This window comes from Artemia sp. Qi Xiang Cuo, chromosome 1, assembly GCF_049724085.1.
Source record: "Artemia sp. Qi Xiang Cuo chromosome 1, ASM4972408v1, whole genome shotgun sequence".
Lineage (NCBI taxonomy): Eukaryota > Metazoa > Arthropoda > Branchiopoda > Anostraca > Artemiidae > Artemia > Artemia sp. Qi Xiang Cuo.
In genome coordinates, this window is record NC_142794.1 from 93,410,919 (window position 1) to 93,427,188 (window position 16,270).

Sequence of the window (16,270 nt, forward strand, 5' to 3'; positions counted from 1 at the left end):
AATGCAGAATTGTTATCAACTACCTTGTACGCAAGAGACTCTTGAGGGCTGAGAGGCTTGAGTTTAATAGGAGCTGGGAGTTCGTCAGCAAACTCGACTTTACGAGAGGATTCTGGCGAATGAGAATACATCCTACTAGCGTACGCAAGACTGAGTTTGTGATATCATATGGCCTATGCGAAGTTCTCGCAATGCCATTAGGGATTCAAGGAGCAAGTGGACGATTCCAGAAACTCGTATCCTCAGCAACATACATGAACTCATTACCAGCAACACGTCGAAAAAGTGTTGCATAGACTAAAGTCAGAAGCATTGACGGTCATTCCAAGGAAGCGTAGGTTCAGTGGTATGGACAGCAGATTTTTTGGGAAAATAGTAGGAGTTGGAGGTGGAGTCGCTAGACCGTCAATGAACAAGTTCGTGGGGATTCTAACTTATTAAAGACTCATTTGAAGAAAGATATTAGAGCGTTTTTGGGGCTGGTTGGATACTAATTGGAAGCAAGCGGTAAGATAGGGCGAGCGGTCCAGACACAGCGAATGGGTGGAGAAAAATACCTCATCGGTTTCATCAGAAAGAAACTGCCACCAGGTGAGACTTAGCTGAGGGTTAGTCCATAGTTAGAAGTGTGCCATAGGGTCAAGCCACATCCCTTGTAAATAGTCTTCAAAGTAACCCTACCTCTTTTTGCATTACTATGACCTCGAAGGAAGAACTAATCGACAAATGGTGAAAGGGGGGGGGGGGAATCTGATTGTTTTTCAATCGCTTTTTGCAATTATATTTGTTTAACATTCTCTCGGCTCGTAATTCATTCGCGTCATTACCAAGAACAGTCTTTAACCTATTCTGGCAGAGAGCCGAGACACAAGCTGAGATTTCGCTTTATATGAATACCATGTTAGAAACTTGGGAAACTAACAATTTAGATAACAAAAAAAGTTGAAGATTCTGGAGTTGTGTTTTGGATTCCGGATAATACGGCAGAAGTTAACACAGGACCGACTTTTTGTATACCGCTTGCTTGAGAATATTCCAACAAATCCATTATCAAGTGTTTAAAACTTCTGATACCGAGTTTTTTGTTGCAAAATATGGCGAATCAAGAATTTTGCAGCACAATTCCACTATTTATAAGTTTAAAGGGTAAAATGGCAACGCATTCGCAACAATAAAAAAAGTTTTGATCAATTTCAGTTCGAGATTTAAAGTTTCACGGGTTTTCAATGTCAACACTACATGTAAAAGCTTTTAGCCATTTTAGTTAGACGTTTGAAGAATACATTGTATCTCAATGTCCATGTCATATAAATATGTTGAGAGGAATTTCAGTTAAAAGCATCAAGGGCATCAAGCATTAATTTTAATCTCAATATCACATAAACTCACACAATCTCAATGTCACTGAGCAATTTAAGATGAATTGTGAAGGTTATTGACGTTTTACTTTTTGTTCTTTACTCAGTACTCCTTTTTTTATTATTGTGGATTTTAAACAAACTTGCTTGCTTACTTATAGAGTTGCGATGGAAGTCCAAATTTTGGTTCCAAGAAATGCATTTCAATATATCCATATTTAATAATTTAGTAGCATGAACATTTCAAAAACATTGGATTTGGTTCACTTTAATCTGTCTGATGTTTAGTTTGAAATGTTATTTAGACCATTATTTTAAGTTTCGTACGTAATGTATATGTCTTACTTTGCTCCAACTATGCATTTCCTACTTTATCAAATCAAGATAATATCCTTATACATTTACTAAGATCAAATATGGAGTTACCTATTGAATGTGAATTCACTTTCGGCTCTGAAAAAATATACATGGGACTTAAACTGGAGTTTGAAGACGTAATCCTTGTGAATATGGTCTTGATCGCCCGGCGAACTTACAATGTAGCCAAGAAGAGGCAAACTTGCTAGAGGGAAATCCTCTTGGTAAGTCTTGTAAAAAAACAAGCAAAAATTGGACAAGACAACCCAGAGCTTTTGCCATCCATTGGAAGTTTTAAATTTTCTCAGCAAGTAGCCAGACAATTGACTCTAAAGAGAAAAATAAGAAATAATTTTCGAGTAATGAAGATGAAGATTTAGCACTATCTAATAACTGAAATCAACGCTTTTAAAACAACCACCCACTGACCGAATGCGGCCAACAAGAACCTTCCGTGTTACCATGTTATTTTTTTTTTATTTTTTTTTGTTTTATTTTTTTTTATTAACTATTGATGTAATTTTTACTGTCTATTTATGCAAAGACGCAGAGAGTAGATGCTGTTGCTATTACCAATCAAATTTAGTAGTAAATCCTGACACAGCAGTGTGATTTACACATTTAAAAATAAGTATTTTCATTGAAGCATCATAATCTAAACAGGTATGAAAATAACTTTTAAAAAAAGCAGCAGCTTCTAAATGAAAAAAGTCATGTCATTCATAGTGGATGAGAATCCAAAAAACTGGTCCAAGAAAGGATTATAAAATTCAAGAAAAGGGAAAGAACGATATCTCTTAAAATTTTGAGACAAATATGGCTCTAGTCAAATGATTTGAAAAAAGACAGCCAGTAAAGGAAGTAATTTCTCAAAAAGACAGCAAGAAAAATAGTAATATTTTTTTGGGTACTGGGCAATAGCAGTTTTAGGCCTCATAATCTGTGGGGGGGGGGCAAGGTATACTAAACGAGTGTAAAAATATATAATAAAAGGAACTTAATTTCAGATGTCACAAAAAATGGGGGAGGGGCGGCTACGACCCCCTTGACCAAGCATAGAACCGCCATTGCTACTAAAAAATGTTTCTTACATTGGAATTTAAAAAAAGGGAAAGATGTAATATTTAAATAGGTGGATGACGGGGAACTGGAATTTGGCTAAAATTTACACTTAAAAAGAGGGAGATACTTAAAGAGAACAAAAGATTCAGTTGTCTTAATATGCTTGAGCTATCGGCCTCCCAGCTCAGATCATATGCAATTGTAAATAAAAGGATATTTCAGAAAGAAATTTCATTAGTGTAAAGGACTGTGAGTAAAGGAGGGTTAACGGTTTACTAAAATTATCACTAAAATTTTTGACTCTAGCCATGAAAACCAAAAGTGGTCATGGATGACGGAAAACAGAAGAAGCTTCAAATATTTACCAGTTGCTTGAAAGGATTCGCTTGTGGTTCTATTCTAACCTCGTATCTTGAAATCCATTGCCCTTATTTTCTCCAGAGTGTTTTCTCAGTTTTTATTCAGAACATCTGCAGATTCCAGACTGTTTGAAGTAATCTGTTGCTTATCGAAACCCTATAATGTTTCGATAAGCTGTAGCTTACTTTTATGTAAGCTTTAGCTTATTTTAACATTATTTATATTTTTGTCGCGTAACAGTTCTCTTAATATCTCAATAGACTTAATTATTATCCTTATCGAGGGAAGGGATTTGCCCGTAAGATAATAAAAAAAAGTATAAGAAAAATTGAGCGATGTATCCTTTAAAATTTAATTGAATATTTTGTTTTCAGAGGTTCTATAAACTCTCCAGTCAGCCCATACCCTATCACATCCTCCAGAACAGTCACATTCTAATAAGACACCCACGTCCCAAACAGCTGGATTCATCGTTGAAAATTAGATAGACTGGAATATATGAAAAAAAGACATACCTGCACTCAATTAAAAGATATTATTAATTTCAAACCATGACTCAAGAACGACAATATTATTAAGCAAAAAAAAAAAAAACCAAAAAAAAAAAAAAAAAAAAACACACACACACACACAACACCAGCATTTTAGAAAAAAAGAAGAAAAATGGGGATAGCTCGTAGATAATTCAGAAATGATAACTATTATTCCATTATATTATACTATTATTCCAAAATAATATTATGAAAATAAATTAAAAAAGAGCTTCAAAAAGAGTCTGAAGCCCCGTAAAAATGGTATTCAAGAAAGATACGATAAAATCATATTTAATCCCCATTTTTAACAAAAACTCGAGTTGACTTCGAAAGTATAATGAATATATTTTTACAAGGCGTACTGTGCATATTCCTCTAACCAAAAAACAAACAAATAATAATTCAAAAGAAGTTTTTCTAATGAAAAAAATGAGTTGAAACTTAAAAGGAACAAAAGGAGCACTCTGCAGTTTATGCAACATATATCTGAATAACTTTTATGCAACCTATATCTGAAAAAAAAGTTTTTTCTAATGAAAATAATGAGTTGAAACTTAAAAGGAGCAAAAGAGAACACTTAAGTTTATGCAACATACATCTGAATAACTTTTATGCAATATATACCTGAAAAAAGAAGTTTTTCTAATGAAAATAATGAGTTGAAACTTAAAAGGAGCAAAAGGAGCACTCTGCAGTTTATGCAACATATATCTGAATAACTTTTATGCAACCTATATCTGAAAAAAAAGTTTTTTCTAATGAAAATAACGAGTTGAAACTTAAAAGGAGCAAAAGAGAACACTGCAGTTTATGCAACATATATCTGAATAACTTCTTCAAATAAACCGGCTCTAGATATTTTCCTATATTAATGAAATTTTGGAATCAAGTTGAGTTTTTTGAATGAAATTAAAACTCTATAATAAGCTTTATTAATTTTGTGGCCAGTAAAAGGCTATTGAAATCTTTATAAATTAGTATTTTATTCTCTGCAGGCTAGTTTAAAGTTTTCTACTCCTAACTGATACTATCTGATTATGAACTGTCTGAAGAACTATATACTTTCTAATTCTTGTAAGCAGAACTTTGGATTAGTATTTTTTTATACGTATTTTTGAAAATAACTGAGCTTACTTTTATACAGCAGTATAAACTTTCTCAGTATAAAGTGGAGGGGGTCATAAACCAAAATAAAGACAAAACTTACCGTAAGGATGACCACCCTTTTGTACAAAGTATTATAATTTTAACTGAGTTTTCTTGCAACAAACAAATTTTTAGCTTACAAAGAAAAGGAATATGAAGAGCTTTGACTGTTGAAATCAGATACGTAAGGAGTGACACATCCCTTACACAGAGTGCTTACAAGGAGTGACACATCCCTAGTGCTAGCATCACTCCTCCTTCTTCATCTCAGAACACTACTTTGTGAAAAGTCAATGTTAATAGCAATGTCAAAATTGAACCTGATTCTAATTGATGACAAGAACACCAGGGTTGCCAACACTTTGAAATAAATTGTACCAGTTTTCCAACTAAAATGGTGCCACAAGAGATTAGTACCATCTGAACATCAGGTTAAAAATTTGCCCTAACAATACGAAAATTTTCTATAAACATTAGCTTGAACAGATATCCGAGTCGAAAAAAGAGCATTTAAAACTAAAATGTACCAAAAAAATTTCAAATGTGCCGCATTGTACCAGGACCTCTAAATTGTACCAAAAACGATACAATTGTACCAAGTTGGCAAAGCTGAAGAGCACATAACGAATAGAAAAAAAATGACAATTACTAACTTCGAGTGAGAAAGCCAAGTCTTTAGAGCCAACAGAGGTATTTCTATGCCAACAGACGTGAGCTGTTGAATTCGATCGTGGTTGGTTCGTTTGCAACTTTCCATCATCATTGCTATCTGTTGATTTATTTAAAGCTTCATCAGATCCTGAAACAAAACATTCGTTTTGAAAGCAACTATACAAAATAAACATATCTTCTCAAAAACAGAAAAGAATGAGAAATATTTTTTAAATTATACCTTATAGCAGGGACGGGGGGGGGGGGCATTTCCAACATAAAGCGCTCGAATCTAACGACATAGTTTGACATTCACCTAAAGAACAACTAATGTTTGAAAACTAAACTATAAAACTAGGGCCTTAAACAATTGAATTTTTAGAGAAAAAACAAAGATTTTTAGAAAGATTTTAGGAAAGATTTCTAGAAAAAAAACAACACATTATCAAACATGTGGCTGAAAAGGATGCATAAACACTTAATTTGTATAAAAATACAACTTTTAAAATTAAAGTTCTTACCAGTAACGTGCATAGGAGAAGGGGGTGGAGGGTCATAGGTGAAGGGAGAGGGCCCACAGGATTATATTTATTTGCATGTCCATAATGATTTTTGAACGTTCTTCCATTTTCTTATGTAATATGCAAGATTTGCCACTTTTTTTTTATTTGTAAACCTACATAAATAAATTTCAGGTAAGCACCTGATTACTAACTTATTTCCGGCAAGAGATGAGGGAGAGTCGTTTTGACGGTTGTCAGTTAGGAAAGAAGGGTGATCATCTATTTACTGCCGTATCTAAATGCTTACCAGATGGGATAATGTATCAAACTGTTCAAGGTAATGAACTGTAGCAGAGAAAATTATTGCTAAAATGCTTCAAACCATCTTTCGACCATGTTTAGTGCTGATCAATTTTGAAAAAAAAGCCAATAAGAGTAACAGACATTAAAAGCACATATCTAAAAATGTGCTGCAAAAGTATATATCTAAACTAATTCTGTGTTAGTATTATATACTAACATACCTCATATGCCTATATGAGGCATTATAAAACAAAAATTATAAAGCATAAAAACATAACGGCACATAAAGCCAATAAGAGTAACAAACATTAAAAGCAAATATCTAAAAATGTGCTGGAAAAGTATATATCTAAACTAATTCTGTGTTAGTATTATATACTAACATACCTCATATGCCTATATGAGGCATTATAAAACAAAAATTATAAAGCATAAAAACATAACGGCACATAAAGCCAATAAGAGTAACAAACATTAAAAGCAAATATCTAAAAATGTGCTGCAAAAGTATATATCTAAACTAATTCTGTGTTAGTATTATATACTAACATACCTCTTATGCCTATATGAGGCATTATAAAACAAAAATTATAAAGCATAAAAACATAACGGCACATAAAGCCAATAAGAGTAACAGACATTAAAAGCAAATATCTAAAAATGTGCTGGAAAAGTATATATCTAAACTAATTCTGTGTTAGTATTATATACTAACATACCTCATATGCCTATCTGAGGCATTATAAAACAAAAATTATAAAGCAGAAAAACATAACGGCACATAAAGCCAATAAGAGTAACAGACATTAAAAGCAAATATCTAAAAATGTGCTGCAAAAGTATATATCTAAACTAATTCTGTGTTAGTATTATATACTAACATACCTCATATGCCTATATGAGGCATTATAAAACAAAAATTATAAAGCATAAAAACATAACGGCACATAAAGCCAATAAGAATAACAAACATTAAAAGCAAATATCTAAAAATGTGCTGCAAAAGTACATATCTAAACTAATTCTTTGCTTTTATAAAAGTAGAAACTAAACTTTAGCATTGGGAAAGAAGATTGAACAGAAGCAAAAACCCCTCGTGTCTAATATAATAACATTTTTCACTTTCAACATGATTCTAAAGCTACAGGTGAAAATGTTAAATTTTAATTTAGTTTTGTCTCAGAAACTAAATCCAAGGTAAATAAATGAAAAGTTGAGGGGCATGATTTGCAAAATGAAAACAACTAAGCACTGCTGAAAAAAAAGAAAGAAATAACTATGATAATAGTAATAAAACAATTGTCTTTTAAAGACCTGTGCAATATTCTCAAAGCAAAGTAATTTAAGGTATAATAAAGTTTGTTTTCATTATGTTCAGTCACATATTGAACTAGATTTCCCACAATATTTTTATTCTGTCTTAGAATAGTTCAGGCATTTGTACAGGAAGAGACCACCGGGTCCCTGACAGTAATTTACCCTAGTTACTAGGTCTAGAACTTTTTGGAGTTTACTGACTTTCTAAGGATAAGAAATACAAGCCACAAAAATGGTCTATTTCGTTCTGTAGCAAATCAAACTTGAAAGTTGGGAGATTTTTCGACCTTTGGTACATTTTTGTAAGTTAAGATTTTTATACCAAATCATCCTTAACTTTAATTCGTCTCAAACTTTAAGCTAAAACTTTTTAGCTATAAGTCAGACCACACCAAGATAATAGGAAATGCGTTTTTTTGTTAAGAAGTGTGAAACTGTAGGCTTATTACATACTACTAACAACAATTCACCGCAGCACCAAGCCGCGTTAGGTCAACACAGCTACGCACGCTCCTCCTCCATCCCAATCTATTCGAAGCCTCCCTTTTTACATCCTCCCAGGAAGTTCACATTTCCTTTAAATCTTTCTCTAAAATCGCAGAAAATATACGAAAATTTCGATGAAGCCTTGGCTTGCTTCATTATTAGATTTCACTACAATTTTTCTTTGTGTTATATTTGCGCTTTTTGGATACGGCTCCGTTTTGACTGGCAACTTATTTTATTCTATATTGCATTAAATCCTATTTAATAATTAAAATCGTGTACATAGGGTTAAGTGTGTTCTCATTGCAAATTAGAATAACTTCGTCGAAATGTTCGGAGTGGTTGTAATTATCAAAAATGTGGTTACTTAATGCTGAATCAAAAGATACTGGACTACTACAAGAAAAACTACACAAGAGGTGCGATAATCAAACAATACGTGGTAACAAACTGTAAGAAAGGGCCGATTCGGGCCAAAAATAACTGAAACTCTAGACAGGAATTTTACTAACAATTAATATATCAAACGAATCAATTTTTAATCTGATTTCAAACAAGCGAAATCATTTCCGTTTAATATTACCCGCCAAATGTTACGAGCCTCAATATTTTTTTCAAAACTTTCGAAGCAGGGGGGAAACATCACCCACCCAATTACCAAGAGGTCTTAATGAAACACACATATTTAAATTAACCCTATCAGAGAACCCCACTGTATGGGTCACAAGTTCCTATGGACAAAAGTGTAGAATTTTGCATATATTTCACAGAAAAAGATTACGGATGGATGTTTATTTCTTTGTTGTTTTTTTCCCCCTGGGTTGACCGTATCGAACCGACAGTTCCAGTAGATGGGGAGACTAATAGAATTAGAATAAGCCATACACATTTCAGGTGCAAAAGCAAGGATGGAAGAAAACAAAAATAAAATTCTGATGCGTTCACTAGTGTGTCAGCCTATGGCAAGCTGTCACTTACCATAACAGTATAGATACATAACTATGTAGCTTAATATAACATTAAGAATTGAAGCTATCAGTGTTTGTATTTCAGTGTTTAAATAAATTGTCCCTTGAGTGCTTTTAGAATATGCTTTCCCGGAATTATGCTTACCATGTATATGATACTTGAAACCTTGATAATCTGGTTCATGAAATCTGAATCATGAGTTTGGTAAGTAGTCGCTCTGATGCGGCAGTTTTACCCAATAAATGAATGGAAAATTTGTGTAAAAACAGAAATGGCAACACAGTCAACATTGGGATCTTCAGCAATAATGAACACACATGGTGGTCATAAACACAAGTTATCAAAAAAAGAGAGAAAAAAGACTGTCTTCCTAAATACTTATTGGTCACATAATAGTAAACCAAACTCTCTATATTCCAAGAGCTAAAATAGAAGTTTTAATTCTTTATTATTATTCTTATTACCTTATATAAATATTCGTATTTATTTATTTGTTATTGGTATATTTATTCATTATCTATTTCTTTCTTATTTACTTATTACCCTTTTATTCACTTATGCTTTTGTTTATTTATTTATTATCATTATTTGTATTCTTATTAATCTTGCACGCGAGCCGTTTGTCCTTTCAGACCCTTGGTCCGTGAGGACAGGGAATGTAGTCCTAGTGTCGCTGGCTATTTGGTTTGATGGGGGTCAGTGGCCTGACTCTGTAAGCTCAGCCAGAGTCGGCCCAGCTCTAAATAGGTACCTGGCAAAATCTGGGGAAGGTAAACAGGAAGGGTGTGCAAAAGCACAGGATGGCTGCCCCTAGCCTCCCATTGCACTTCCTAGCTGAAGGACCATGAAACGGACATCATTACCACCGCTAGGAATTGTAGAATCCATTGCCGTATTCTTTACTTTTTTTTACCTTACTTTATTAATCTTATCATTTATCTATTTACCTTGAATTTTTATTCGTTCTTTATCTTATTATTATCTGTAATAAAACAGGTAATAAACGGAAAATAAAACAGACCTTGGGACTTGAGCGATAAATTGTGAAAGAGATAATCATCACTTTTATCTTTGGAATTTTGCATTGAAACCACAAGATCTTCAAGCCAACGATTTTTCTCAGCTTCACTCGAGGCAGCCAGCAAAAAAGACCTGAAACAAGAACAGAAAACCAATTAATGTTAGTCCCCCATAAACAGACAAGTCGCACCCATGCTAAAAATACAATCCTCAAAGCTAATACTTTTACTTTCCTCCTTAAGCTCTTTTATAAAATTAGCCTAACTCTTCTCATTCTTGAAGGATTTGTACATCCTTTGTCAGCCCTTTGATCAATATGCAGCGAATTTTAAAAAACAATCTTTTTTAAACATATTAGAAATAGAAAGAAATAATAATTAAAATAAAGATAAACTAGATTAAAAAATAGTCAAATTAAATTATTGTGTCCTTTTTTCTTTTTTTCTGCTGCTGGGAAAAACATTGACAATCTGAACTAAGACGCCAGGTTTGTTAAAAAAAATTAATTGGAATTCTCGAGGCACCAACGACCAAAATAGTTCAGACAGCTAGTTGTTAAATGTTTAATTTTGTTGTTATAACCAAGCCTGATTTTTGAATATTGTATGATTTTGCACTTCTAAAAAAAGCTAAGTTAAAAGTACTTCAGCGCAGAAAAATTAGCCTACGCTGTAACTGTCTTCAAAAAAAAAAGAAAAAGAAAAGAACACACTTCCCATTAAGATTCCATCAATCCCGTGGTGTTTCACATTCGGCACCTTTTAGTCCCTACATAGCTATAAAAAAAAAAAAAAAAAAAAAAAAAAAAAAAAAAAAAAAAAACCTCCCACTTACTATCTACAAAATTTCCTCCGCAATTTCATTAGAAATTATACTATTCTTATTCGTTCTCAGTCTTTTTGACTGTTCAATGGATTCTATGTTATTATGTTTTAATAGCTTTATTTAATAGGAAATTTTACTTGGATTTTATTTTTACAATTTCTATGTCTTTGATACCAAATTATTTTTCCCGTCTTCTTAATTTATCAATCAATCCTGTTTTGCTCGGTCTATTTATTTTTACTCTGAAATACAAGTTCGATTCATCTGTGTTTGTGGTAGCTATTTAATTCTTTTTTTAAACACAATTTTTATCATATTCAAAGCAGACACTACCCATCCCCAATGAACTGTCATAAAAATATCTCATTTAACTAAAGTATTTCTTTTAGTAGAGCACCCTCTCATTCTTTTAGGGGAAAAAAATTGCTTGCATTTTGCATGTGCAAATACTTGCTATTATTCATATTGAGAACCAAACTTCAGTAGGACTCAAAAACAGTGAAAAACTTCAAGCCTAAGGAAACAGAAAACCACTTCAAGCTTAAAAACCTTCGATTTTTATTTACATGAACAAATTTTAAAAATTCCAAATTCTTTTAGGGAAAGGGTATTCTTTTTGGGAATTCAGCATTCTTTTAGGAAATTTTAAAGTCTTTTAGGCAATATAACATTTTAAATTGAACATGGAGAGCAAATTTAGTCTTATATAACTAAAGAACTCAACACAATCCTCTTATGTCTCCTCGTATTTCAATGACTGCTTAGAATCGAGCTGATGGCTGTCAAATGTTAGAAAGGGAACAGAAATTGCGAGTTCTGGCTTTCTCCCCTTTTTTTGAATTGTAAGGGATTGAAGGGTAACAAATCCCCCTCCTTGCCATTTGTCCTTTGATCCCATCATGGTAAAACATGTAACAAACGAGTTTAAATAGTTAATCCAATGATAAAAATTGAAATATATAAGAAATAAAATTCAAGAGCAAAACTCCTTGGGATTCTTTGAAAACAATATTAAAAAAGCACAAGTTAAGTTAAAAATAGATTTTGTCCCCGAAAGGGCAATCCCCCACCCCCCCCCCCCCAAATGCTTTAATAACTAATTTTTTATATAACAAAGGAATAATATGAGAACGTTTTTCACATTGCCTTGAGAACGGAAAGGTTAACAGTGAAAGTTTCAGTTAAAATTATATGAAAGCCGGACATTAAAAAAAGAAACAAAAAAAAACACACGTAATCACCAGGTGCCGCCCTCATCTAAAATAACTTCAGTTGAAGCATCAAGGAAATTAAAAATGAAATGACTGTTTCACCAGGCTAAGTAATATAAACACGTATGCGTTATTACCTTTTCTGGAAAAAAAAGAGGAAAATATGAAATTTTTGAAATTTTAAATTTTCGTAGATTGGTGTTTGAAAACTCCGCAGTAGAGTTCTTTGATATTTCAAATTTAATGGCGTAATTTTAGTCAATATCAATTCTCTTTTAAAGACCCTTGTCCCCTTTTTTTCATAAGTTAGGCAAATCATCTTGGGCTGTCAACTTTTGGTAGAAAACAGTATAATATAAATTTTACACATTCACAACCATCGTAAAAAGCCAATTCTTCTGATTTATCTATTTTTATCTGTTTTTAGAGTTTCAGGTAATATCAACACCAGTTGCTCCTTACTTATGGTTTGTTACCACAAACTATTCGGTAAGGGAAAAATATAAGATGAAAGAAAGAGTAGGCCTACAAGTCCCAGTGGAATGGAATGACAGAGATAGTAAGGACTCGAAAAAAATACTAGAAATAATCAATTCCTGATGTTCTGAAGAAAATACAAATTATTTTGATTGCCCAACAGTTAATTCTGGGATATCTGAAATTTTTAGAACTTTACTGGTTTTGTTTTTTATATGAAAGTCAATTTTGATATATACATATATATATATATATATATATATATATATATATATATATATATATATATATATATATATATATATATATATATATATATATATATATATATATATATATATATATATATATATGCTTATGAGTATTCAAAATTAAGAAATTAAGATCGAAAAAAGAGTTTTGAATAATACAGACATCTCAATTGCTTTACTGACAAAAAAAAAGAAGATGTAATGACAAAAAAAAGGTAAGAATACCGAGTAGCTTTCATAAGGCGGGGGTCTTTAGCCCCTGTGGCCTAATTTTTGTAGTGTAGACCTCTAGCTTTATCAAAACTGTCATGTTTGCATCCATACTGCCATACTCTTATTACTAGGATATTCAAAATTTACAAAATCAGAAAAACAACGTCGGAAACAAGTAATAGTAGTAATAGCAGTAATAACAAGTAATAGCAGTAAAAACCAAGAAGCTTTTTTTTTTAAAGCATGGGCTTGTTTAAAACAAACAGTACAACCTGGCCGCCTATGTAGGTACCTGCTTCGATCAGTGTATATCTCGTTAATGTAAAAATTGAAGCAAACTCAACAACAAAATTGGAGCCAATTTTTTCCCAACTTGTATACCCGGAAAAAGGTGAAGCTACACAGCCCCTTTAGAGCTGCGTTAGTCAAATCCTGAAGGCAAGTTTTTGTGACTCAAGACTACTTCGAGCCGACTCCTGAGTACAGCTACTTGAGTACAGTGCAGCTCTAAAATTTTGATCCAATAGCATTTGGAGCTGCAGAGGCTCCAACGGTAAGAATAACCTGACAAGAGGACTGGTTGGCCTTCGTTTATTTTCTACCTTTAAAGGGCAAACAAATTTTTAGGTTCTCAATGGATGAGCGACATTCCAATTTTTTAAACATGGAACGAGTGACATCTATACAAACTGGCTTAAAAATTAAGCACTTACTTATTAGGCGCAAAAATAGTGAATATGTGCTGCTGCCCAAGCTTTGGCTCCGTCTCTTCGATACTTATTCCTCGTAAGGGCAAATATCCATGAACTCTAAAAACTTGCCCTGAACCAGATGATCTTGAAGCATACACAATAGCATCCGAAAACTTAAAAAAAGGTTAAACTAGCACATACACCTTCATACATTGAAAGACGAAAAGACTGAAATTTTACCACGAACTTGATTTTATCCTACTTGATATTTATACCTTTTAATGTTTCGTCAAATTAGCAAGGAAAGAAACTCCTCAGTAATATTTTATAACAAAAAAAAATCAGAGTTGCACAGAGAGCGTGCCAATTATCTACCCTGCAAGATTCATCTTGCTTGATATCGACGATTTCAGCATATCTAGTAGATTATGGGCTGCCATTTTTTAGGACTGTAAAATTTTTAACGTTACAGATAAATTTAACGAAAATATTACGAACGCATGGTCCCTGGCAACGAAACTGTTACAAGGTGTCATTCGGCGGTAGTCATCAAACCCACCGTATCCCGGTTGTATCTGGTCGTATCACGAAACAAAATCTCAATTTTTTTTTTGGGGGGGGGGCGTGTCCAGGAGTTTTTTATATATATATATTCGGCTCCTCTTGGCTCCAGGAGCTTTTAATATAAATTTCAAACTGAACAGAGATGACCTTTTTTGGCCCACTTCAGTCTCCCTATCGCAACAATGTTTGATTCTTTTGACCCAGAGCAATATCCCACAAACTTTAAAGCCAATATTGCACCCAAAATCAAACAGCTCCTCACCTTTTCCCATATAAAACCTACCTTCAAACGGTTAGCAAATTGTATTATTTGGGGTCATTGCTAAGGGGCTTTGATGTTATGTCATTTCGGTGGCCAATTTATTCGATTTTTCGACAATTTCGGACAAATACACTATATCAAATTTTGACTGGATACAGCAGGAAGAAACACAGGAAGGAGACTGGTTGTCCTCAAATTACTTAAGAAATGCACAAAAGCTTATAATTCCAGATTTGATAAACCCCATCCCAAATTTCTACTATTTGATTTTTACCCTCTATTCTGGCCATTTGATGAGTCCTGCTTTGGGTGGAACCATTATTTTCCCCTCATAGCCTAATGGATTAAATATATTAGCTATCACCCAACCAATAAAAGTCTTATGGACCCTTTTTGGGTTGGGTAGGGGGGATTGGACAGGATCGTGCCACGGAAGATTTGTCTGCACATTAAGTTACTCTTGGCCCAAGGACTTATGGTTGTAAGTTTGAAACGGATCAGAGACAAAAACTTTTGGCTTATTCCTGGGCTACTACCCCATCTCTTCTCATACATCAAAATAGTGGATCATGTTTAAATAGACATCGAAAGCTTTGAACGAACTACGTAACAACACCCAGAAAAACTCCCCTGTTTCTATTGTAAAAACTATTGTGTAAAAATTTGACAATTTGGTTTATTTATGGACCCTGCCCAGGCTGTGGGGTTACGTCATCCTCATTTAGCCTCTCAATTATTTTTAACCAAATGACTATCTTAAAATTTTAATCGAATGGCTTGGGGGTTAAGGAGGCTGGGTAGCAAGAAGGCATTAACACTATCAATTCCCAGTCGAATGAGCCCTTCTGAAGCTTCTACGACTACCCTCTCCATACCAAGTGGATAGGGAAAAAGATAGTAAATTGGAGACTTATGACTTTTTACTACATGTAACAATTTGCCTCTGATTAATTCATTTGCGTGTATAAGAACGAGTAAATAAAATACTTCTAACCATTACGAGTTTACTAATGCCGAGTTTTAACTTGTACTAATTTGAGCCAATCCTAATTTCTCAAACAAGTTTTCATCCAATCAGGAAATTTTATGGAAAATCTGATAGGCTTCAATTACCATTAGCTAAATCTCGGTATTAAAAAAAAAAGCTTTAAGGTTTTCCCAACAATTCGTTATCTATATAGCAGAAATAGAAGGTTTTTCTATGTACCAGAAATATTACAAGTATATATTTTTTTTCGAGGGGGGTGGGGGCATGTTATAAAAACTAATAATTTCAATCAAAAAAGGAATCATAACCCATAACAACAGCAAGCACAAGGTGATTTGGGAAAAGGACTTATTTCAGTTCCCCCACGTCTACGATTTTTAGCTTTCCTAGTAATGTCTTTTTTTATATATACTTCTTGTTTTGTTTGAAGTTTTTATATCTTATATTTATTATTTTATTAAGTTCTTATATTTTATCTTAAATTTATCAATCGGTTGGAAGTAAAGAAAGGACACTACAATTGCTACTGACATACTACACTTCCTGAAGTTAGATTACATTACTTACTACAATCATTTAATACTTCACTTATAGCAATTTTTTGTGTTTATAAAGCAATTTGATAGATACAATAAATAATTCTAATCTAATCCATACAATACCAGCCTTTAAATGTTATGGATGTGTGTTGAATAGATTATCAACTAGCTATTTTTATTTAT

At 33.0% G+C, this 16,270-nt stretch overlaps 1 protein-coding gene across 1 annotated transcript in view; it reads right to left on the reverse strand.

The window, feature by feature from the left end:
• Positions 1–16,270, reverse strand: part of Cdep (Chondrocyte-derived ezrin-like domain containing protein) — a 161,626-nt gene that overhangs the window by 4,053 nt on the left and 141,303 nt on the right. Inside the window, exons 19-22 of the mRNA XM_089087847.1 lie at positions 13,756–13,907; positions 10,067–10,197; positions 5,470–5,615; positions 1,785–2,044 (exon numbers count right to left, since the gene is read on the reverse strand). Of these exons, the coding sequence (XP_088943973.1) occupies positions 1,785–2,044; positions 5,470–5,615; positions 10,067–10,197; positions 13,756–13,907 (689 nt within the window). The remainder of the gene's footprint in view (positions 1–1,784; positions 2,045–5,469; positions 5,616–10,066; positions 10,198–13,755; positions 13,908–16,270) is intronic.